This window comes from Synchiropus splendidus, chromosome 14, assembly GCF_027744825.2.
Source record: "Synchiropus splendidus isolate RoL2022-P1 chromosome 14, RoL_Sspl_1.0, whole genome shotgun sequence".
NCBI classification, from domain to species: domain Eukaryota; kingdom Metazoa; phylum Chordata; class Actinopteri; order Syngnathiformes; family Callionymidae; genus Synchiropus; species Synchiropus splendidus.
The window spans coordinates 3,100,723-3,126,513 of NC_071347.1; the positions used below are offsets into that span (position 1 = coordinate 3,100,723).

At 42.7% G+C, this 25,791-nt stretch overlaps 1 protein-coding gene across 2 annotated transcripts; it reads right to left on the minus strand.

The window, feature by feature from the left end:
- Window positions 1-34: 34 nt before the first annotated feature.
- slc6a15 (solute carrier family 6 member 15) lies at window positions 35-25,086 on the minus strand. 2 transcript variants are annotated; one of them, XM_053884643.1, is made up of 12 exons: window positions 24,962-25,086; window positions 15,544-15,994; window positions 11,064-11,221; window positions 9,511-9,631; window positions 9,268-9,443; window positions 6,399-6,509; window positions 3,598-3,839; window positions 3,148-3,319; window positions 2,877-3,069; window positions 2,648-2,807; window positions 1,272-1,434; window positions 35-901 (listed from the first exon to the last, which is right to left on the minus strand). In XM_053884643.1, the coding sequence occupies exons 2-12, from the start codon at window positions 15,833-15,835 to the stop codon at window positions 524-526; spliced, it is 2,166 nt and encodes a 721-aa protein (XP_053740618.1). In that variant the 5' UTR covers window positions 15,836-15,994; window positions 24,962-25,086; the 3' UTR covers window positions 35-523. The 2 variants fall into 2 exon arrangements, with proteins under 2 accessions (XP_053740618.1, XP_053740617.1); XM_053884642.1 differs by lacking the exon at window positions 24,962-25,086 and adding an exon at window positions 18,028-18,182.
- Between the last annotated feature and the right edge of the window lie 705 nt (window positions 25,087-25,791).

The following is a 25,791-nucleotide window of genomic DNA, read 5'->3' on the forward strand; positions in this document are numbered from 1 at the left end:
AATTGTGTTGATGCCATGTAGAACAAACGCCTGGTTTTAATTTGGACCAGTGTTTATTTGTTTTGAAGGGGGGAAAAAAAGACAATTTGCAATTGAAGCCATTTCATGGACAATATTTACACAGACGTTAGTTTAAAAAAAGAAGAAAAGAGGGAAGGGTCTGAATGATGCCTGAACCTTAAAAACATGTTTCAAAAACCAAGATAAATATATTTATAGTATTTATACTATATTTACAGAATACCTTAAATATACAACGTGATGTATTCCATAAACATATATAAGTGATTCGGGCACTCTTGTTTTGAACAAGGGCGCCATGGTTTCAAAAGATTTTAATTTAAAATGGTCTTCAAACGTGACTTGAGCAGCAGTTTGGGGTCGTGACAAGAGTGTCTCCAGCCTCCAGGGAAGAAGACAGAGTTTAAAAGGTTCAGAGACGAAGCAGCTACGACGTCTACAGAGAAAAGGTCAGATACACATTTCATAAACGCACAGCGACACGGGAGGCGGAGCGGTCAAACTATAAGTCTGACTCGGGCATGTCGGGGGAGTCGGCCATCAGGTAGCCGATCCCATAGCAGCCGTTGGGGGCGTCTCCGTCAGGCCCAGAGGCGTGGCCGCTTTGCTTGCGATAGATGCCGGGCATGGGTGACGGCGCCTCGCTGGGCATCTTGCCTTTGATGAGGCTGGCGTCATCGTCCTCCTCGCCAGGGACGCCCACGTCTTTGATCATGCGGGCTTTGGAGTAGGAGACGGCCGAGTGGCTGTTGCTCTTGCCGGTGATGACCTTGAAGTAGCGCAGGCACAGGATTGTGGGCACAGGCAGGATGGCCAGAACCACCAGAGAGATGCAGATCACTATAGCCCACGCTGGGTAGGACTTCATCTCCTCCTTGGCCTGCAGGAGACATGCACAGAGTAACAAAACGGGAGGATGACAGAAGACGCTTTCTATCGCTTTTAATCGGACAGTTCTGTCTTCTATCTTCTCATGTGTTTTCACTGATGTGTTTTCGATCTACAGCTGGTGGCTCCGCTTCTTTTAACATACGATTGAAATAAACGTTTCATTGTTTCTTGTCAACTGGAGGCGTAGCTGCAGTTGAGGGGAGGAGCTCGACAGCGCTGAAACCTGAACAAGATGTTCTCCTCCCCTGATGCGATCAAACATGGGCTTGGAGGCAGGAGCAAAACATCCTGTTTTTGTCTCGCCGCAGAACCTGCTTTGAAGTTTTCCGGGACCCTCCCCGACCCCCCCCGGGACTCACCTTGTTCTGGTCCCAGGAGTTGTATTGGAGCGGCTGCATGACCAGCTGAACGAAGCTGGAGCCCAGAAGCAGCAGGAGCAGGACTGGTGTCACAAACTTCCACATGTAGTAGTAGAAGCGGTACGGGGTGAACCCCAGCATGTCCCGCAAGTCCTCGAAGAACCTGTGCCAGAACAAGAAAGCCGGTTTGTTACAGATAATACTGAGCACCAAAAGAGTTATAGGCGTTTGCTCATGAAGCTAAAGTGCAAACATTACATTGCTTTCCACGTCCAGCTAAGAAATTAACTTAGTGTTTCAACTAGTGATGGGACCTACATGAGTTAATTATGATTAATAAATTACAACAAAAAATGTATTTAACAGTTTGCTCTCTAGACAACAGGGAACCTTTGTAAGTGCAGCAGTTCCTGGTCCACTGATCACACTGATGCACAAGACACTTGGCGGCTAGGATGATAACAACAACAACAAACATGGAGGAATCCCTGAACAAAAGCAAACAAAAGCATCTGTTTGCTTTTTCACTACACAATGACCAGGGTTCCCACTACTCAGAATGTACTTGAAATTCTCATAAAATTTAAATTCAACAACAAATTCAATACAAATATTTTCAAGACATTAAAAGAGCTTTAGTTTAAACAAGGTGATATAAAAACTTGAATATAGTCACCATTGTGATTTATTGTGCTATTGTCAAACTGATGCAAAATAAACAATATTTTGTTGTTTAAATGTATGTATGGGTCCATCATTTGATTCAGTAATATAGCAAATTCATTCCAATTGATAAACGTTGCTTCTTGTGGCAAATATTATCCATAATATATGAAGTGGCTAAATTCTAAAATAAATAAAAAAAGTGTAAAGTGTAAAACTGTTTTAGCCTTTTGTAGTTTCCACTTTGTCTTGTCACATGTCCTCCCACTACATAACTGGCTGGGCAGACAAGCGTCTCGCTCTGCTGGGACAGAGTTGTTGTGTGCTGTGCTGAGATTATGCGACCGCACCACAGACATCACCATCAACGCCAGGTTTTTACTGACTCACTGCAGTCTTTGTAGGTCATATATCACAAACCAGACATCCAAGATGAGTGTCAACAGATGCACTTTTTTAACAGTAAATGGAAAAAATAAAGGCATTAGTCATTGGCAGAAATGCCCCGCCCACAGAGAATTAGAAAGCAGAGAGCAGTCAACGCTACTCTCAAGCGAAAGGCAGCACAGTACAGTGGAACACACAACACTTGAGAGCTCATCTTGTAAAAGTAGAAGTGATTTTTGGTGAACACTGACTTATTCGTGCCACGGGTACATGCTGATAGACACACAGTGCAAACATGCAACAGTCAAAATGTGTCAGTCACCCACTTGTCGATGCCGTAGACCCAGGCAATCGCGATGTTCTCCAGAATGACCACAATGAGCAGCGGCAGAGTCGCGGAGTAGTCATCAAACATGGCGACAAAGTAGTTGCCTGACCGCTGGACGAACATGAGGCCGATGACAAAGGCCAGCACACAGCAGCCCACTGTGGGACAGAGCCGGGGGTTACGCTCACTCAAAACACACCTGGAGCAGGGGTGGTCATGTGACTCACATGTGAGAAACTCCTTCCGGACTTTGAAGTTGTCGATCAGAGGGGTGAGAATCCCCTCGATGGTTCCGAACATGCTGCCCAGTCCCAGGTTTATGAGCATGAAGAAGAACATGATGGACCAGAAAGGGGGTGCAGGGAAATGGGTCATGGCCTCAGTGAAGGCAATGAAGGCCAGACCGGTGCCCTGGACCGACTGAGGGAAAGAAGGGGGGCGGGGGAAGTGAGCAGGTGCACGGTGGAAATGCAGACCAACCAAGCACGCTTCTCTGACCTTATTGAACTCAGCCTCTATGTCGCAGTTCTGCAACCCCAGTCTGCTGATGTTGTTCTCCGTCAGTCGCTGGAGCTCGCTGAACATCTGCTGGTAGGTCTCATTGCTGGCCTGAGTCAGGTTGAGAGTGGGCACTAGGCTTGGCTCCATGGTCCTCATTATTTCTATGTTGCTAAGAGGAAATACAAAACACACCATTGACAACGGACCTGTGTCTCCGCCCAGCTCACACTCGAGATGCTTGTGGAGAAAACTCAAAGAAACTACCTGCCAGTCATGGCCCATGAAAGCTAAAGGTGGTTCACACAGAGACACAATTTGATTTTCTCTTTACAAAATTAAATAATGTTTAGATATTTGAAATCTTATTTTGCTCGCAGTCAGACGTTCATCATTCTCAGCAGATTGATATTGAGCTACTCGAGGTAAACAGGTGTTTATCTGGCCCACCTTTCCACGCATTTCTTGATCATCACGTTGGCTTTGAAGCCCAGCACGGCGAAGACCACCAGCGTTGCCAGCACTGAGGTAAAGAAGTTGATGAAGGCCACCAGCACGGCGTCAAAGTGGCAGTTGTTGTCACGCTTGTTGTAGCTGGAGAAGGCGATGACGCCTCCGAATCCCAGACCCAGAGCGAAGAAGACCTGTGTGGCCGCCTCCCGCCACACCTTCACCTCCAGCATCATCTCCAACTGCACCACAGTAGGAACCACAAGAGCACGTTACCTTATTGAACGTGAACACCGTTGAAGATCAGATCAAATGTGCCGTCATAATGAAGAATGTGGCGACTTGTTCTCGGGCCCTGGGACAACCAATCTCACTGCTAAAGCATCCCATATTGACAATGGTCAACTACTCTGACAAGCACATGTGCAAGCTGAGCTGGTTTGAATGGTTCAGAGGCGCAACACAGCAGTGACGTTTGAAGGACACACAGCCGTGCTCTTCTGGCCGACTGACGTTCAACGGTTGAGCTATTAAATGAACCTGCTCCTCCAGGTTTTATTTCAGTTGCTGTGGTGGGAAATGGGAAAGAAAAAGCATTAAACTATTTAAAGTCAGTGAAACAGTTGAGGCAATTTCACACGATCAGCGATCAATCATCTTGATTCTGGTCTTGATCAGTAACAGACTAAACACAGCAGACGCACCACGCTGAGTCCTGACTGTCAAGTTACATAAAAGTGGCGCTCGCGCCAGTTTCCATGGCAACCGCACCCTTCAGCTTCACGTGTGTGAGGGAGCCATTGGATTGTGACTGCAGAGGAGCCAGCCTATCGCTGCTTACATTTCCTCTCTGGGTTCAGACGAGGACAACGTCTTCATGGGAATATTCTGAGGTTTTTGAAGGCTTCCCAAAAATTGGAACGTGGTTTAAAGTCACTTGCCAACGCGTCGACTTATCTCAACAGCAGTTCTCCCAAGGCTACGGCCCAGGGCTTGAGGGGTCCGAGGAAGAGAGGTGAACTAGGGTCACCGGAGGACACGACTTCACACGAGACTTGTACTGCATGAGCTTCAGATCAGCCTAGTTAAAATTGAGGCACTAATTCGAAAATATGTTTTGCAGCCCTGCTACGGCTGAGCCACATGGTCTCATCTTCATATCCCGATAATAGTTTGGCTGAATCGTAATATCCAACAAGATTTGATATGAACATAATACACACTGTATTGCCAAAAGTAATCGTGAATTCCAGCGTGGAACTGTCATAGAATGCCACCTATGCAACAAATCCAGTCGTGAAATTTCCTCGCTCCTAAATATTCCACAGTCAACCGTCAGCTTTATTATAAGAACATGGAGTTTTGGGACAACAGCAGCTCAGCCACTAAGTGGTCAGCCATGTAAACAGCATCCACTGACTGGGTCAGTGGATAAGAGGTCGCCAACTTTCTGCACAGTCAATTGGTACAAAGCTCCAAACTTCATGTGGCCTTGAGAGAGTAGAGAGCTTCGTGGAATGGGCTTCCATGGCCAAGCCATATAGTGCAGAGCCACGAGCTCACAGAGCAATCCCCACATTGGTGTGCAAGGAAGCACATCTGTCAACAGGAAGCAACATCTGAAACAATCTAATCTCATGGTTCCTTGTGAACGTCTTTGTGGATTATGGAGCAGCTCCAGGGGAAACGCATGTTCTCTCTGGGACCATTTTGATCTCTTATTGGAAATTAATGTATTTATTTCAATCTCCATGTTTTGTCTTGTTCCATTCCAATTCAAATTAATTTCAAGGTAACTTTTAGTTCACTATTCACATTATTTTTTGCCAGAAATGCAATAGAATTAATGTGGTCACTTTTTTTATGTATAAATTTGTAAAAACAAAAATTCCACAAGCATCCTCATTCACATTATTTTCACATTATGAGACATGTTCACATTATTTAGAGATGGAATAATACAATATGAAGTCAAATACTTAAATGATATTATTGTATACAGAGGGTCATCAAATCGGTGTCAATTAATTCTGTTAAGTTGGCTGCCTGCAGGGATTTTTAATGTCCAGCAGGTGTCAGTATTTCGGTGACTGTATCGACCCAGTGTGCCATTGTGCCTCATTTACCCATCACTAGTGTAAAGCAGGGCTCCACTGGACTATAGAGCAGTGGAGACGCCTTCGCGGGAGTGTTGAATCACGCATTTCCATCTAGCAATCTGATGGACCAGTCTGGGTCTGGAGGTTGCCAGTAGAACAGCACATTTCTCACTGCTCCAGCAGCAGTTCGGGTGAGCAGTGAAAAGGACTTGTCGTGCTCCCACCGACCAACAGAACTGACAAGTCTTGAATCTAAAGTATCGCCAACTAGAAGCTCCATTGCTGTTTTTTCCAGCTGAACGAGGTACACGCCATGCCATTTGAAATTGTTTTGATCGTTTGTAATATCATCGGTATTACAATTATATGATCTGATCGGCTCAGATGGCTGCGGACAAACAGATCCAGGACGTATCTCCTACGCTTCCGACTATTAACACGCTGCACATGTCAGTTTGGTCCAGATGTGATGAAAGAGCATCTCTGAATCCGTCTTGTAAACAGGGAATCTTTGGTCAGATTCAGATGGTGGAAAATACCTGTAGATATGTCGGTTTGTCAAATTGATATTAACTTCATTTTCATTGAAGGATTCCCATAAATATTGTGGTAAATATTGCGCTATGGAAACTTTAATGGACAGCGGCACGTGCTAATCTCTTGACACGTGTTCTCATTGACAGGGGAGAGCGAGTACCGTACCTTGGGTGTGAACATGTGTCGAATCCCATCCACAGAACCTTCGAGCAGTAGTGCCTGAACCAGGAAGCAGATCAGCACCACGTAGGGGAAGAGTGAGCTGAAGTACATCACCTGTCAGAGAGGAGAACAACTAGTTATTGATTATTGAACTTGAGTCTGACTTGTCTCCATAATTGATCACCATCTTTTTTTATTTCAATCCCATCCACCACCAATGACTTTTCATTCAGACTTAGCATAACGCAGGATACGAACCTTTTGAAAGGATCGCAGCATGTCTGACCTACTTTAATTCCTCTCACTCTTTCCCAACGTATTTGTCCTCAGTTGTCGATGACTCACTCATTCATGACAAACTCTTCTTTCTGGAAGCCTAACAATAGTGCTTGACTCATTACCACATTAAATATGACTATTAGAGTTTAGGAATTGTTGTTCCCCTGCAAGGTCAGACAGTGAGCTCATTTGATGAAAATGAATTCAGTTGTTTTGCATTTTTCATTTTATATATATATATATATATATATATATATATGATTTGAGTCAGCAGCTAAGCGGCCAGGGGGCTGAGGGGTGTGGGTATGTGCGGAATATTTGGGTGGTTGAGTCATGAATAGTTTTGATTCATTGGAAAGGGTTTGTGTTTCCAGGTCGTCCAGGTTGCATAAGGAAGAAGCACGATGGACTGCTTGTGGCAGGACTTGGGAAAACTATACTAGAGACCACCACAAGCCAGGCACCTTTTATAGGACTTTACTATGAATAAGACCGCATTGTTGCGTTGCTTTCCTTCGAATATAACAATTTTTGATTCTCATACCATAAAGTGAACAACCATTTCAAGATTATACATTTCATTTTGACCTCTAGTCATTTGCACGTCTGTTAAAAAACAGAAAAATACTTTAATTTATTTCATTATATTCATTTTTTTAAATGAAACTTTTTTTTACATTGAGCAAAACCACAGTGACTGAATTCCCTCTTTTACATCATACGCCAAAAAAGCCCCCCCACTCCTCCAATATCTGCCACTCTTCACAATACAGCCAAGCCAAAAAGAGCGCGTGTAGCCATGGTTACCAACGTGGTCTGATCCCTTTCGCGCCCACCCACCTACCGGCACACAAATGCAGATTGCAGACGGGATATTTGGTGGGGAAAAAAAGCTTTTGTGAGCTGGGACGGAGGCGCGCCCATTAATATTCTTTGGTCCTGTGTTCAACATCAAAGACATGTCGAAGCAGACACGCTCCTTTCTTCGCGCCTCAGACAGGCCAAATCAGGACTGTTGGTTATCAGCTCTGTACAAACCGGGTGGGACAAGGCTTCATATCTTTGGAATTCTGAATGTCTTGAATGGAAGCCGGAGGGGAGAGTGTCTCAGTGTCAGTGTCACCCGGCCCTGATTGTGGTTATCAGTGGCATTGCCTCACACGAAGATGGTGAATGTTGACGGAATGGAGTGTCTGAGACTGCCCAGATTAACTTGGCTCTATTGTGTCAGGCGTCTGTCTTCATTTTTTGGCTGCCAGACAGGAGAGCAGGTGGCTGCAGTCTGAAGTATCTGTGGCCACACTTCCCGCCATTTTGACAGTTTGCTGCTTCATGCAACGTCAGGAATGAAAACCTGTCCGGAGAGCTCATCAGGTCACAATGAGTTTCAAAACCAAGTCTTTCTGGTGTGAAATGAGGCGCGAGTATGATCAAGGAAGTCACAATGTTTACCAAACCTTTGAGCAGTGGACCACAAAAATGTATGCCATGTGTAACATTCAACATTTGGTGAACGTTTGTCCTTATCTGAAGATATATTAGCTAAAGATCAGGTAGCATTGCAGCATTGCAGTTATGACAGCGCTCCTTTAAAGTCAACAGGAGTAAACTGGCAAAGGTCACATGTCTGGATGGAGGATGGCACCCTGGTCTTCATGATGAATTCTGACAGGTTGGTAAACTCCCATTCATCAGTATTAATGTTGCTTGTTTTCTCATTAGCTATTAGACATAAGCAGAAAAAATTGACTGGCTAGTCAAGAGTGAAATATGCAACACATTTCGCAGTGGCTACGATCAAATGCACAGCTTCTCTCAGAAGCAAACACCAGCAGCTAATCTGGAAAGAGAAGTGTGCCCAAACTTTTAATAGTAACATAGGTGTTAATCCTTCTCAACCTCTGCACTCAAACAAAAAAAGACTTAATAGACTTAATCCTGCTGAATAAACACACCTCGTTCAGACTTAGAGGGACACAAATATGACGCCAAAAGGCACATTTTCACTCGACACTGTAGCCCTGAGGGGATAACACCCAAAATCAAATGACCATAGCATCAAAGATTTTTTCCTTGAAGATTAAACTGGGTGATTTTTTTTTTTAATGGCTTGAGCAGAACCCGAGGACTCCGGCAGCTAATGCTCGTCATATGACACTTGGGAGTAGAGGGTGATAAAAAAAGATCACCGGTAAGAAAATGAGTCGAGTGAGTCTTTGAGCAGTCTTTAAACTGAGGAATAATCTTCCCGGAGGCAAGTCAGCTACTGTCAGCTACGCTCTGCTGAGCTAAGAAATCCCTCACAGGAATCACATGAGCTCCATCTGAAACTACAGCACAGACGATTCATTCCAGGTACAGACCTCAACACTTACCCACCTTCTGTGAGTGGATTCACAAATCTAAACAGAGAATGATAGAAGCAGCCATGACATAAAGAACAGTGACCTTCAGCAGCCCTGGTCTGTTGCCCGCACAGAGAATTGAGAGCTATATTAGAAGGGCTACCTGAGGTCAAACAAACCCAGAACATCCCACAGAAATAGAAAAAAAGATGTAGGAAGTTGGCTAAGGATTAAAAAAAAAATCTTACTTTCCCAGAAGACTGGATCCCTTTGATCATAGCAAGACACACCACAGCCCAGGCAACCAGCAGACACAGGGTCATCTTCCAGTTGAGTCCTCCACTTTCTGATACAGTGTCTGTGATGTCCAGCGCCTGGCGGTACCAGTAGTAGGTGGTGGCCGAGCTTTTCTCGCACTCCGGATCTTAAAGCAAACACACCTGGTAAATATCACTGGGACTTCTCGCGCGCTTGAAGCTCGCCAAGCTCACCGATGGTGGTGTTGACCACTGGACACTCGTTCCATGGCAGTGGCTGCTGGAAGGACTGGGAGAAGTAGAAAAGACTCCAGCTGATGATGACGTTGTAGTACAGCGCCACGAAGAAACAAACCTGCAAAAGACAATAAGGAATCACACATTTCAAAATAAATCATTCTCTTCTTCAATAATAGAGACCATTCTCATACCATGGTTGTTATTACATATTTGTCCTACACACATTTTCTTTGAATAAGAAATGAACAGCTGCAGTTCATTGCCTGATCACCGACATTAAAGTTATCTACACCTCAAGTGCTCATCTTTGTCCGACGCGCACATTTCAGATTCAAATATTAAATGAAAAACTTCATGGATTTAAAATTTAAAATGTAGCCCTCAAATCAGGGGATTAATCCATTTCATGATGTGCTTAATAAAGAGACATATTTAGCTCCCGTTGTTCACTTCAGGATGGCGTGTGTTCATGCTGTGGTGTTGTGGTGAAACACTTTGCTACTGCACAAAACACTCTACTGCTTACGAACCAGTATATTGCATGTGAGAACCATCGACGTAAAAAAGTGACAACCTTCAATTAAATATGCATTTTGAGTGAGAATACAAGGATTACTTCACAATACGTTGAAAACCGAAGCTGCTTTCGGTCAGTCACATGCTTCACATTTACCAGAGATTGTTGAGGCAGTTTGAATCAAAACTGTCCTTGGTTCTGCTTCATTGTGACTCATCAACGTGATACCGCCACTCAGACACTCCTGATAATTTGGTGTATTATCTTCTTTCTCAGTGCAACCGCCAGCTTACTCTCACTGAAGAGTTCTGCTGTGAAATCGGGCTGTTGTTGATGCAGTCTTCCCTCAGTACTTGCATCAGTGTCCTGCCACGTCCCTGTGTGTCTACTTTATGTTGTCACGTTGATAATTCTTCTGCATAGTAATCCATATGGGAAGCACGTTCCCACCATGGTGACGGTTCCGCAGGACCATCGAGAAGACATTTCCAGAGTGAAACTACGTACCATAGGAGTAACATGGGACAGTTTTACAATACTAGAGCTCTTCTATCATTGCTGTGACACTAGGACTAATAGGACTGAGCAGCAGCAATATATCGCCTAGTCAAAACACACCCCACAACATTTCGTTGGACTCTAGTGAGTACGGCACTCAGTTATCTCTGGCATCTGTGATGCCACTAGATTTGTTTACAACCATTTCCTCTGAACGAGTCAGACCACAGCACAAAGCCAACGTCTCTCAACGGGACTAAAGCCTGGATTCAGTAGTGTGCGATTCAAGTCCAACACCGATGCCTTCCTCAACTCTTTCACAAGTTGAGCTTCATGAATTCCCCCAGTGTCATCAGTGAAAACAAAACAGTAATGTAATGATCTGTGTATTCGGGTCGACCTCATTCTTGTTTATAGACCCCATTTTCTTAGTTCAATCCGGGTGTCCACTTCAAGACGTCTTTTGGCCAGCAGTGTATCATAGGCATCAACATCTAACACAACCGATCTGGATTACTTTGGCAATACTCACCAAACAGCTGGCAAAGCCGATGCCTCCCAGCCGGGGGCTAATATAGTTCCACACTCCGATGCTGCCCCTGCGGATGCGCTGTCCAACAGCCAGCTCCAGGAAGAACAGTGGAATGCCAATCAAAATCAGCAGTATTACATAGGGCACCAGATAAGCTCCTGTGGACAGAAACAGACCAAGTTACCACTCTGAGGAGGTCAGTCTGGGCAGAAAGCTTTGACGGGTCAATGTTCAACAGTTCTACCCTGACCTCTGGTCTCAAGCTTTAGACTTTAACGGACGGAGCAAAACACACACTGCCGATATCTTACCTCCACGCACTTGCGGACATCAGTGAAATGCTGAAGATGTGATGATAACAGAAAGACATCATTCAGGATGAATCTTTCGGACGACATCAGACAGTTTGGTCATGAACTGGGGTCTGGTCTGAAATCCTGTGGTGCAATTATTCAGCATTCTGCCAAAAAGCCACTCTAAAATTACCTTAATTACAGAGGGGAGTGCTTCCCTGCAGTACCATTAAAGTCTGAGGGCGAATGACTAAGGTTGAGACATGCTGTAACCGCGTGGCGCACTGAAACAGAGGCACATCTCTTGTGACACGAAGACTGCCAGGCACATGACGGCAAAGAAAACCACACAACCTGAGAGCCTTTGTTCAGACAAGATGGCGGTTGATACCATGTGCTTGTCTGCTTCCTGTCACATGGGTGGTGATGATAATTTGCTGCTGAAAAGAGCGGTCAATATTCTACTTATGTGAGTGCTTTTTCTCAACTGGCTTTCCTAGGTAAATTCCGACCCCAACACTAACAAAGAAAATGAAGAAAATGAAAAGCCTCAATCACTTCAAAATACATTTACACCGTACATACATTGTTAATAATTTTTCACTAGGAAGTTTGACTCACATAGCGACAAAAGAGCCTGGGCTCATACTCAGTTTAGCATCAACTGAGTAATTTTGCACAAAAAAATTGCAACTTCAATTGACATGTTTCATATGTAGGTGCTATCAGTTTGCATTTATACAGTCATGGGAAACTTCACATCAGTGAAAGATTATTTTATTACTCTTATTTTGTTGATAATCGGATTCATCGCAATTATTCATGTTAGTCTATACATTTTTTATTGCTTTATTTTAATAATGTGTGAACAGCTTTAAGTGTAAAATGACAGTGTAAATAAATCATCATCATTTGCGCAGCTCTAGTAGGAGCACGTTCTTCATCATATGGCGGTTAAGTGCGAGACTGTTAGCCTCACATACGCGCATGTAAAGCGGCATCGGTGTAGTCTGTGTGTCCGTGCCATGGTGAGTAACTCAACACACGTGCATAATAGGCGTGTAACTGTAAAGGCACTGAATCTCTTCTCTTTTTCAGAAATGTTTCACTGGAAGTGGACCACAAGGCAGACCCACTGCAGGCCTTTAGAAAAAAACTGAACTACGTCCTATTGTAAATATTTTTATTCAGTGGCCGTGTTCTCCCACATGAGTCCCATTTGTTGGCCATGAACTCTGGGGTCTAATCGAGCCATAAGAGACTCCAAGTGGCTACTTCCCCGAATTCATATTTGCAACAAAAATCAGAACATTTCGCCAGTTCATCAGGTAGAAACACATTTTCTAAATGAGTGGGATTAGTCACTATATTTAGCCAAGACTATATTTAATATTTGCAGTGAGTCACTGACGGCACCATGTTTGCACTGTTTTTTGAAGGCGCTTTCATACAGTCTTCATAAGTGTTTGTTGTTTCACCTGGCAGGATGTTTGAAGAGATCCTGTCGTCCCTCCCAGGTTGGGACGTCTCTTACAGGATGATGTATGTGTATGTGTGTTCGCTTCAAACCTCCATTGTCATTTTCCTCCCATTACAATCTCCTTCTGGGTCACTTTCTTTTGCTCTGAGAAAGCAAACAACCTTAAATAACTCAAAGACTTTTGACTTATAGTTCAAAACCATTTTCTGTTTCCTCACTGTGTGAATACGGGATCAGTCTGTCTGTGGTATGATTTATTATAGAACAAAAAAAAAACATTATCTTATATCAGAAGACCCTACAAAGACATCGATATTAAAGTAAACTCCAAAGTAAGCAGCTCACAGCTCTAACTTAATTGAGAATAAATCTGCTTTTTGACTCCTTTGGGTGACTCACTGACACCGGTAGTCTGAATGAAAACGCGCTCAGTCAGTCTCACTCTGGTTTCTCCCTCAACCAGAAACTCCGCTCGGCTGATGAAAGGTAGCACAGCGGCACATGGCCAAGGACTTCCAGGTGTGAGGGAAGCAGAGATGCAGAGAATAAACACGCGCGCGCACACACACCAGCCAAGGCCTTGCCATATTACCAGTAATCTCATTACAGATGGGCACAGCAGGGAGGCTTGAGTGTTTAAAACAGACCCCAGTTCACGACCACGCTCTGTTACCTCAAGCAAACACACACGCTGGAGCTTCTTTCTGTGTCGCTGTGATGACCCTAAGTCATTTCCTGCAGACCTGTTAAAACTGTCCACTTCCCCTTTCTAGCAGCTCTTGATATTACTATTTACATTAGACATCCACTTTAATAAATGGAGGAATTGAATGCAGTGAAAATGATGTATGCATGACTGAATGGAAATGTTTTTTTCCCACCAGTTCCCTTTCATGCTGCAAAGACTAATGAACTACTGAAGGAGTTTATTGTCCCAAAACATGAAACAAAATATCAAAATTTACTCAGATTATTTTTCTTGCTGTCTTTTGTGAGACGTTCACTTCATCAGCTCTGTTAAGGCTGTCTGGTGAATTGCATCATCTAAGGCGGAGAACCTCTTCAATGCTTCTGCAGATCTGAAACTGAACTGCCTTAACTTACAGCAACCACAAAACTTGGCGCCAAAAAGTATTGTTTCTTCAATTCAGGCTGCTGTGGTAAATGTCAAACTACTGAGACAGAGTAAAACTACTGCCTGCCTGGGGTGTGAGAGAAGATGAGAAGATGAATGTGCTTACTGGAGCACATGCTTTAGTTCTGTTTGATTTGTTTTCCTTTACCTCTTCTAAGTATGGACAGACTGGTATATATTGTTTTATGTACCTGACTGCTCATTTGACCATGAAAAGGCGAGCTTTCTGCATCAGAGTGTGTCAGAAAGCTGCGACACTCTGATTTAGTTGACACAGCATAATCCCTTGCTTCACAAAAGAAATAGATGTGTAACATCAAAGGACCCAATGTGCTTGACAATATAGGGTTAGTGGACCATATGAGTCGGGATGGCCTGGAGGTGTCGTTGACATAAGCATTAAATAAGTAGCTACAGTCCATTTTCAAGACCTCAGATCTCATCATCCAACACATCTCCACTCCCATGGTGTAATATGTTCATATTGAGAGGTGAACTTCTGCCATCTACACTGTATTGTGTGCAAAAGATGCATCTGTTACTGAAAGGGAATCCACATTTACACACAGCCCTGTGAATACATAACCTGCAGACAAACTGATGCTGAAAAAAGTCAACTGAAAAATGAAGTAGGGATGGTAGCGCCACGAATTACACGAACCAGACAGGATTAAGACGATGGTGACTAACAAAGTTTAACGGTCAACTGTATTTCCTTACTCTGACTAAACTGATGACCAACATGGTGACTTAATTAGGTCATAACTGTCAACTACATGCTGTAATGCTGGAAAAGTGAAACACTTTTGGATAATTGTGTATCACTACAGACAACTGCAAACGCCCTGTTGCCAGCAGAGGTGTCTGAAAATTATATACATATATATACATATATATATGCTGCAGTTGGCTGTGGATGTTTGGGTACGAATGGAACTGCTGACTCATACATGCTCAAACACAAACACACCCTTGGAAGGGGACCAAGTGTTTGATTTATGAGTTAACAGCGCTAGTCCCACACTTGGTCATTCTTTTGTTTCCCCCAATTATTGTTAAGGAGATGATGACAGTCGTTACACACAGCCATGTGTCACAACAGACTCTCCTGGAAGGATGACACCCACATGGTATTAAACTGGATTGAGAGTCTAGGTCAGTGCCACAGGTACAGTGAAAGGGTGTGTACTTTAAATGCAGTTGCACACATCTGAAGACTGTGGCTGTTCACATTATCTTTAATTATTTAGACATTTAGGCCTCAGTACCACATTTTACACTAGTCCTTAATCTGCTTCTAATAATTCCAAAAAGAAGCACATTCTAATAACGTATTCATACACATTTTCTTCACAATAGCTCCCTAATAGCTTATTTGCATAACTATCGCTTTTGAAATGGTTTGGTATTTTTATATTTCAAAACACCTTCATATCGTAATGATAAAGGTTGTAGCTTTATTGTTGGATCTCTTTTCTTCTTCTGAAACCACTATGCTAAGCAGCACACATAAAGACCTCTACTCTTGTGAAGCAACCTAAATAAAGCATATTCCAAGGACAAGGAGCTCACCTCCTCCATTCTTCTGGCACAGGTAGGGGAACCTCCAGACGTTGCCAAGGCCTACAGAGAAGCCCACCTGGGCCAGGATGTACTGCAGCTTGCTGTTCCAGGCAGGGCGCTCCTCCTCCTCACTGTCAGAGCCTCCCCCCTCCACATCGCCTTCAACGTCATGGTTGTTGACAATCAACGAGCTCTTCTTGAAGGGATCGTCGCTGGCGTCTTCGTTGGACAGAAGGTCTTTGACAGACTCTTTGACATCGTCGTCAAGCTCTCTCTTGACGGCCTTGCTGTTTTTGGGCATTTGACAACGCAAACAAGTACAGTGGGTGGAAAGTCTTTGTCGTAGGGTGGACACAGACACGGTCGGTGATGAAGACGATGGTCAGGCACGTAGATCAGGTTAAACAGTCTTTGGTCTTGAAGCTCGGAGAGTTTTTACTTCCTCATTATCAGCAAATATCTATGAAGCAGAGGGAAAGAGAAGGTCACTGGCATTAAATAAGGAAGGTGAAGGACATTTCCATCTGAACAGATAATGTGTGTCTCCGTTCAATATCAGCAATCAGATACATGACATAACTGCTTCAGTTTTGGACATAATTCTACACCTAATCTCCCTTGTTCTGTGTAAACACAGTATTTGACTTTAAAACAAGTCACAAAAAAATGCATTTAAACATGACTGATTGTTGTTGTCAGACTAGAGTTTGCCATGGGATGCTGAGGCTCAGAGTTCAAACTCAAGTTTGTGTTCAAGTTTCAGCCAATGCAATTGTTTACAACAACAATTCCAGCAATTACTGGCGGGTTTCATCATTCAGTTAACTCATCTCCATGTGTAATCCACTTCATTGCATAACGTTTTCTGTATGCTTCAATTGCGACAGCACTTTTTGTTTTCACCATCAAAACCATCAACACTCCCATCAGAGTACTACAAATGAACAACAGTGTGTGATGAATGAAGCCAAGTTAAATATGTCCATGGTTTTGCTGACAATAGAGGAAAAAAGCTCAATGCTTAATGGAAACCCAGAGTGATAGGTAGATGAGGTATCAAGAAACAGCATTGCAGCGTTGATGGAAGTGTCCAAAATTCCAGAGGCCACTAGATGGCACTCTCCGTTTAAGAGTGAGGTTTCATTCTGTTGTTCAATTCCAGACATTTTTCAGCAGCGCCATCTGGTGGGCTCTGAAAATCATAACACTGTTTCATGAAACCTCATCATCATTTGCCTCAAGATTTTTTGTAGTCTTCATCAGTGCTTCACATCACTGTGAATCACACCTTTCTCCCTTTACTTAAGACCCAAAGACAGGAAGTGTAATGATGCATGGTATGTTGCATAATTATTCATTTCTGTTTCTGGCAGACGTAACTGTGAGTAGGCAGCAGCAAGAAGACAAAACCAGTTGACCTAAATTATTTGCGCTTGAAGATGAGAAGTCAGTATTTGGTAAAACACTGACGTGTACTAACGGTAAACATGGATGACTTTATTAAACGGTCGCTTCCGCCCCGAGTCCCCCATCCCAAGTATCCCAAGTAGGCTCTAGCCGCTCTCAAAGAATAACCAGTCGAAAGGAGAGAAAAAAGGGTTGCAATGAATTCAAGTTGGACAATGTTAAAATAAAGAACTAACATTTCAATTGAAAAAAATGTGACACCGTTTGGGACTTTGTGGTAGAGCCGCATCACCTCACCCACACTTTTCATGACTGTCCTCTGCACATGGTCAGGAGGTGCAGACTGGATCAAGTTTCCAGCTTCTTGAATAAATGATGAAAATACCATTTGCATACGAACCCAAACACACCTTTCCGCCGCTGCCCTACAAGGCGTGGGAGAGAAACACTCAACTGCCACACGACATCCACGCAATATACGGGAACGGATCCAAGGGTGGATCCAGGCAGGGGATGCTGAAATGCGCCACATCTCTTGAAAAATCATCATTTGCTCATCTTAAACAGTGAAGGGTTAAAGTAAAGCCAACGCCACACCATACCCCTCCCTCAGCCTATAAAACAATGACGCGATTCTAAGATCCATTTCTCAGCTTCCAGACTCGCCTGTTCAGTGAGAGGCAAAGGCCGTTGTTTCATAACCCCATGAACGCACCACTCGGATGCTGCTGAGTAACCTTCAATGCGGCTCCGGGGAGGACGCGGCATCGACTGGCGTGAAAATGAAGCACACGCGCCCACGGTTCATTGATGGCCATGTGAAGGAGTGACGGTGAAGCCGGACATCACTCCGACACTCCATCCTCCAGAGGATGGAGAGTGAGAGTGATGGAGGGCAGCGCACGTGTCCGTGTACAATGCCCCCCTCGTGGATGCGCATGAATTACGCGGCTCCACGACATGCCCGTGAAACATTTCATCATACGCTCGCCCACCGCATCGGAACCACGCCAGCCTCGCGCACATTTACAGTGCAAGAGAGAGCCTACATCGGAGTCCGGTGAAGATGCCCGAGCTGCTACTCACCCGACGATGTAAAAGTTCTCCTTTAGTGTGAAGACGAGTCTCAAGGGATGAAATTGTGAGAGCACATACACGGGACAGACATGATCACTGACTGTCGGTGTACCAGTGTAGTCAAACCTGACGCGGACGCGCTCTCCTGCCCGCGAGCCTCAGGATCACTGGGGCTGATAGGGGTGTCTGTGAAGGCGCACCGTTAAATCTTTTTCCATTCTCATTATAAAGCCATATATCGACCATTTTCTATTATTTTGAAGGCAAATGAATAGGATGGTCCAACGCGAATCATCAAAGTAAAATGTGTTTTTGCTGAATAGCGTTCCACTGAATCCCAAAGTCCCCCATAAATGAGGTATTTGGTATGTTCCACTATAAGGCCGACGCGAATGGGTTGGCTCATACATGAAGGAAGGCAATGTGCTCTCTGTTTATAAACGCCCATCTCCCTTCGCCGGGTTTCATTCACTCCTTCATACGACTTTTTAAACCTTAAAATCGTTGTTTTCTCGGGATCAATATGAGGGACAGAGGTATTAGGTGAAGGTTTGAACGCCATCACCCACCCGCGCAGCAGCCGAGTGCGATGTGGAAAGAGTGAATCGTCACCCACGACGTTTACAGGAAATAACCATTCGTCATCCAACCATTCATGGAACGCATTTACATTACATTGTACCTTCTGATGTGTGTCTGTGTATCTCCCACTCCACTGTATTGTATTTAGACTTAGACTTTTGTTTATTGTCATTGCACAAAAAACACATCACTATATTAGGGCAACAACATTTCGGTCTTTATTGATATACAACAATATGACGTCGGAACATTACTTTTGATTGCATAGGCAATATTCATCTCTTTTCATGAACCAGATTTGTCTCGAAAAAGAGCTCGCTGTCATGATTGCTGCAACGAATGTCATGACAGGGGAATCAGAGACTCGTGAACTTGAGCTGCCGAACTTTGAACTCCTGGGGCTGACCTTCAACCTTTTAACACGTGGCTGAAAAATATTCCAGCGATGACTACAGGGCTCCACAAACCTCTCATAATAACACATTTCAGTGCGGGGTTGGTCGATTTCATTCAGTAAGAGTCCACTTTATACTGAGACTGGGGTGACTGGCCATCAAGCCAAAAGACGGACCAAATATACTACTACACAGCATGCAAGTCCCATTTTGCCAGGGTAATCGTGACTTGATTTTCTATGTTTATATATATATATATATATATATATATATATATACTGTACATATGTTTTAAATACATTATATTTAAAGGCTCTCCATGTTGTATATATTGGAGGATCTTATTAAGTGGTGAGTATTGATAGATTGCCTTAAGGGGAAATGCAACTTGGAAACTATGGGCAAAAACAAAGATTTTTTTTCAAGGTATTAAAAAGGTTGTACTATTTATTTTTGAGGGACAAAAATTACTTTTAAAATAATGACTCATTAGAAGAGCCCAATATTGAAATAAAGAGAGAAAACAAATTTCCATTGAGAATTGAATGGTGAAAAACATACAATGACTCTTGTTTTACAAGCATGATAGTTTCCAAATGGAAATAAATATGTACCCATAAACTGCCGGTGACACGATATTGACCTCTTTTAATTTTGCAATATAATGATGACAGACTTGTCACTGCAAAAAAACAGTTCTGTGGGGCAGAGGCTGGAAAACCACGTGCCATGTTGTGACGTCAGTGGCAAAATGTCCTGTGCTTGGCTGAATGTCGGGGTTTGAAACCACTGATGACAGGAGAATCATATCCTCATAACACTGAAAGCTCATTGTGAATGTGTGCTCAAATTAGCTCTTGTTTTTTTTATGTTGTCAAAACATATTTGACTCACTTACGACACCAATACGACACTTCAAGTGACTGGAAGCACTGTTCTGGCTGCTGCATCTCTTGCTGCATCACTCTTGATTAATACGTATTTATGGGTTCCAGCGATTTATTTATTGAGACATAAGAAAAAACAGAAAAATGTGCAGACACTCATACACTGACCAAGATGGAGTCTCAAAGTCCAGACTCTAAGAATATTAAAGAAACACCATTAGGTGTTTCAAACTAAATATGTACAACACAGTATGAAAGAGTGAATGAAAAAAATAAGGAGGAGAAACATGAGAACCATCACTACAAAGCTGATGTTGCAAAGATGCTCTGGCATACTGTGTACCTCAGGGAGAGCAGGAGGTTTAACAGGTGCTTTTTTTTTTTCAGGAAAAACAAAATGGGAAAACAGGAAGTGTCCCCAGAAAAGCAGAATGTGACAGTGTGGGGATAATTATACACCATGAAGTATTAAAAGAAAAAAAAAAAAAAACAGAAAAGAAAGAAACTTGGTCTGTAACTGTATCACATCATCTGTGAAGCTTTAAGTAGGCAAAGCTGTTCACCTTTTCAAGACTCACACATTCATAGAACGCTGTTAGTTCTGTCCTTGGTCCACTGTTGTGACTGGCGGCTTCATGTGCTAGTGTATATCCAGACTAGCTATATGGCGCGGCAGCATTGCAGCACACTGGCAATGTTTTTTTCTCCTTCACAAAATGTCATGTATGAGACCAAAGAATGGCTGGACTGTGGCCCCAGTGCAGTGTCTTAATTTCGCACCTCTTTTCCCTTTAATTCAAACAACGCAAAAATGCCTTGGAAACATGACGAGGGAAAGACTGAATAGGAAAAAATCAAGGAACTGTTAATTCTTTTGTTTTTGAATTTCAGAAAAAACAAATGTACGTTAATTTTGAAACAAAACAAACAAAAAAGAAAGAGCATATCCAAATTCATATTGGTGGGTGCCCAACACTTCTCTGCTGTACGCCCAGTCCCAGTTTATTTGACTTCATCGACTCAACCAAGACATTCTAATCTACTCTAATCTAATGATGGGCTGATGAGGTTTCGTGAAACAGTGTAATTGCTTTCAGACCTCAGCAGGCGGCACTCTTGGATTTGCAAATGATGTGAAGGTGTGCTTAAAGAGGTAAAGATTATAGTCAATGCCCTCTAGTGGTCTCAAAAAATGAATGTTGAGACAGCACTCCCGTACTGTTGAGGTTTCACGAAACCACATCATAATGCAAAATACTACTTTATTTTTAACTACTGTATTTTATTTATAATTGAATGGGAGCCTTTTGCTGTTGATTCAATTTCCACCACACTTCTGTCCTTATTTGCCCCGGCACCTGTCATGATACGGTTGGTATTGAAGTCATTGAGTTCAAGCATGAATTTCTCACAAGCTCGGTGCCAACACGACTTATATGTGTAAGTTGTTCACACAAATCCTCTTTGCTTCCACATCACCTCACCGACACCTTTCATGACTGTCCTCTGTATTTGAATGAGGGCAATGTGAAGGCTTTACATCGTTTCATGAGTCAGTTGTTTCAAGAGTAGAAAACTGTCACATTTCTTCCAAAAAAAGAAAATCACGGATTGCTGTTAAAAGCCTGTGTGTCATTAGCAAGTCCAGACAGAATCTGTGAGCTGAGTGACAGAAAAGAAAGGTTCATGCAATTATTCCACATATTGCTCGACGTTACTTGTGCTGATGCATAAATTATTAAGAAGCTGGCCACAAAGAAACAGCACACTGCCAGGTGTGACGTTGCATAAATAGCTTTACTTAGCTTTTCTGTTATCACGAGTCATGTTCTACCAACCATGGACAAGATGTGAGAGGGGGTGAGTTTTTCATGTTTAATTTCTAATCTTCGGTCACTATATGCTACATAGACACGAGCAAGGGAGAAGAAGAATTTCAATCACCTCTACCAATGTTTTCTATGACGGTTTGTCTGTCCATGTTCCAAATGACATGTTCCAAGTGATAGCTGGATTCTGATGAAACTTTTCAGGAAATGAGAAAATTGAATGACTGACATTCAGTACACAAGGATACACCACGGTGGCCAGTTCCCGGTCAAAGAATTAAGTTTATCTCCTCTAATGTGAGGTAAAGTGTGGGGTTTCGGCTGCACTGACCACCAAACTGCAGACTCTGTTGTTTGCAACGACCATTTGCTGCTCATTATAATGGAAGAGTTCATGAAAGATTTTGTGTTGATATTTTCAGTGAGCTCAGTATCAGTGTCCAAAAAGCTTTTACTGGGACACAAAATATATATTTTTTAATTTTATTAGATGTTAATTAAACTGTTATGTTACATACAGTGGTACCTCGGTTTTCAAACGTCCCGGAATTCGAACAAATTGGAGTCCGAACAAAACTAAGATCCAGAACTCAAATGCCCCCGAAAAAAGCCGGAAAAAACATAACGCGCGGACCGATCAGCTAAGCCACGATGCGCTTTGTTTTTGTGTATAACGCAGCCTCTGTATGCAGACGCGTCCCATTAGCTACTTTTACTGACTGTTTTTTCTTCATATTGAGGTAAAAAGCACCTGCAGCAGACACTCTACATTCACTCCAACAAAAGCCTACTTTAAGGCTTGGAACGCATTATTGCTTTTTCCATTAATTGTAATGGGAAAAATCGATTCAGATTTCGATTGTGGTCGAGAACCGAGGTACCACTGTATTCAGTACTGATGGGCCAGTGAGGCTTCGTGAAACAGTGTCCTTATTTCTAGGGCTCAGTAGGTGCCATTGTTGGTTTAAAAATGAGGGAAGTTTCATTGAAATGGCTGTTCAAATCCAAAGATTTTTGAGCAGAGAGCGCCACCTAGTTGGCTCTGAAAATAAAGACACTGTTTCATGAAGCCTCATCAGCCCATCACTAATATTCAGTTGAAACTCAGCGAATGAGGATATTGTGCATAGCAATTCAACTTCAAATGTGAAACCTAATGATATATAGACTCATTACATGCAAAGTGAGATGTGTCATTCGTTTTAATCATCATCATCAGTTACGGTTTTCCAAATTCTACAAAATTACGATGCTATAATACTGTAGGCTCAAAGTGCCACCTCATCAGTTAATACATCCATAACACTTTTGAAGGGTTCTTGACCCTTTTAAATGGTCTCTCTGTCTGGTTCAGTAGAATTCACCCTCTTGGAGAAATCTGCTGACCTGACAGAAAACCATCACTCCCTGAGGGCACATGCCAAAGAAGTTGGACCAAGTATGAGAATCAGCATTTGTGGCACAGAGGCAGAAACCCACCCTCGCTTGACTTAAATTCAACTGTTTCAATTCGGGAGAAGATACAGTTCAATCTCTTTGTTAAAACTTGACATCTAATTTTGCAATACATCCTCATTTCACATCTCATAATAAATAATTAATAATGGATGTTAGGAAAGTGGACTTTAGCGTCCAATACTGACGGAGATGGCAGCCTTCAGCATTGCATGTTGATGCACTGGGCTTTCAATTGAAGCACATGTTCAACCTTTGCGTGTCATTTCCTGACGCTGTGGGGAGCACGTCATGTAAAAGAGAGAAGGTGGCGTTAGGTAAGCCATGGGTTGGCACTCGTTTTCATTTTACATGCCATAAAATGCCAATTGCCATTTAAAGCCCTTCAAAGGTCCATGCGTTTCAGTCATGGTGGTCCATGCCCCATTTTGGAAGGAAAATATTTTTGCTCCATGAAGATGCCCATGCATCATCAACGGAAGGCTGCATTTGTAGCCAGTATACGAACTTTGAAACACCTACTTGTGAGGACATTTTGCTTTGTGGCACATTTCTCCACAAGGTTAAAACTCAGTTTGAGGCTGAAGACCAGGTCATTATAACTGGGTTGAAGTTTGGTTAAGAGTCCTGGTTCAGCTATGCCATTTCTATTGGATGGTTAGGTTTCAGGTGAGAGGCTGGGCTCACACTGGAGAATAAAAACCATGAATGCATACAAAAATGAAGTGTGAATTTGTGGCACAATTTAGTAGCCAAAAAATAATATGGAATGTATATTATTTATATTATATGTGTTTCTATATATTATATTAAATACATGAGTCATTACAAGTCATTAAGGCATCAAGTGGTAAGTCGGTTTATGGCAGGTTCACCAAGAGGCTGAATCAAACCACACCATGAGATCCGCAACCACAAATGTGCAGATGACATTTTTGTCCTCACTGCCATGGTACTTTGTTTTTAAAATGTTGATCAAACAGCCACATTTAGTGACACTGCCCACACCATCTTGTTGTGCCATTTCAGTGAGAAAACAGTAGGAAGGACCGCAAGCACATACAAAGACAAGACTTGTGCAACCCCTGAATGGAAACATAACAGGATAGTTCGTTGAACATTCTGTTCAAGTTTTGATCATGAATCTAGCGTCCATGCAATATGTACAATGAAGTCTCCAGCTTCAGATGACATAGGCATCTGACATATTAGTTAGAATTATCCACCAAAAAGGTCATTCTTCTTTGCAAACACAACTTTCCAAACTTTGCAAAAAAGCTAAACTCAAGAAAAGCTCTGGTCCTATGAGGTTAAAAACATCTGCAACAGCAGAGTGAATTATAGGGCCCAAAGAAAAAAAAAAAAAAAAAAGAAAAAAAAAATGACAGACCAAATCATACAAACTGAGCAGGAGGGAGAAAAACAGTGATGTCACTAAGTGAAAATGAGACGTGAATGTGTGGAAGGAGAGCTGATGCAAGAACATCAATGAAAATGAAATGAGGAGTATCTTGCATCAGAATATAGAGATATATAGACATGAAATACACATAAAGACAAAGCAAATCTTCAATGGAAAATAATACTGCCAGCCTGTGAGCATAAATTCACAAAAACTCAAAGCAAATTCAAAATTAAACTAAAAAACAATAACGGTATACAGGACTGAATTAGGTCCTCGTCACCACTAAAAGAAGATAGAACCCCTTAAAGTCTGGTTCAATCAGGAAACAGCACTCAATAGAGTTAAAGTATTGAAACAAGAATACAGCTCAATATTGAAGGATTAACTTACGCTTCATGCATGCAACACGGATGAGGGACCCGATCAGATGTTTCAATGACCAAGATGCATGAGACGCAAGAGTTCGACAAACTTCTACTGGTGACGAGATATGAAGGAGAAGGATTAAGAGGGATTAGAAAAACAAAACAAAGGAGAAAGATCGAAGGGACTGGGTCAAAGAGCCTTGAAGACTCAAAGGAAATCATACCTACAAAGACAAACTGTTGTCATTCGCCTCTTATTTGCCATTTGAAAACCCAGTAACTGTATCTACTTAGAGAAGGATGATGTTTGACAGGTGTAACAGTTGGGTTTGGCACCCACTACTCCTGTCCTGAAGTGTGATGGTCGTGTCTCCATGTCTGTTAATTAAACCAAGAGCAGTTCTTTCTCCCCACATCGTCTTGTCTCGTCTTCTATTTTTCTCTTTTGACGCTGAGGAAGACCTGAACCATTACACAGGTCAGACTGTTCAGAATGTTTTTTGGCTAGGCCTCCAAAACAAGTATTTTTTCCCCTGTCATTAGAAAACCGGAACGACAAAGAAGTGGGTTATGGGTCAATCATTCACAATAATGACGCTAAAGAAGAGAGTGCAGGCAGGGTGGAGCAGGTGGGGACTGTTTTGGTAATACTGATGTGTGACTGAGGGGGTAAACACAAGAAAAGCAAACCCCAGTGCCATCATCAACTTCCTGTAAATCCTCTGTGTGGTGCCCCTGTCACTCCGATTTAGTTCAGTCCCATCGTTCATGTCATCTAACACGAGCTACACGCTCGCCTTTTCAGATTCATCTTTGGAAAAAAAGCAAGCACAATGTGGCACAGTAGCCTTAGAA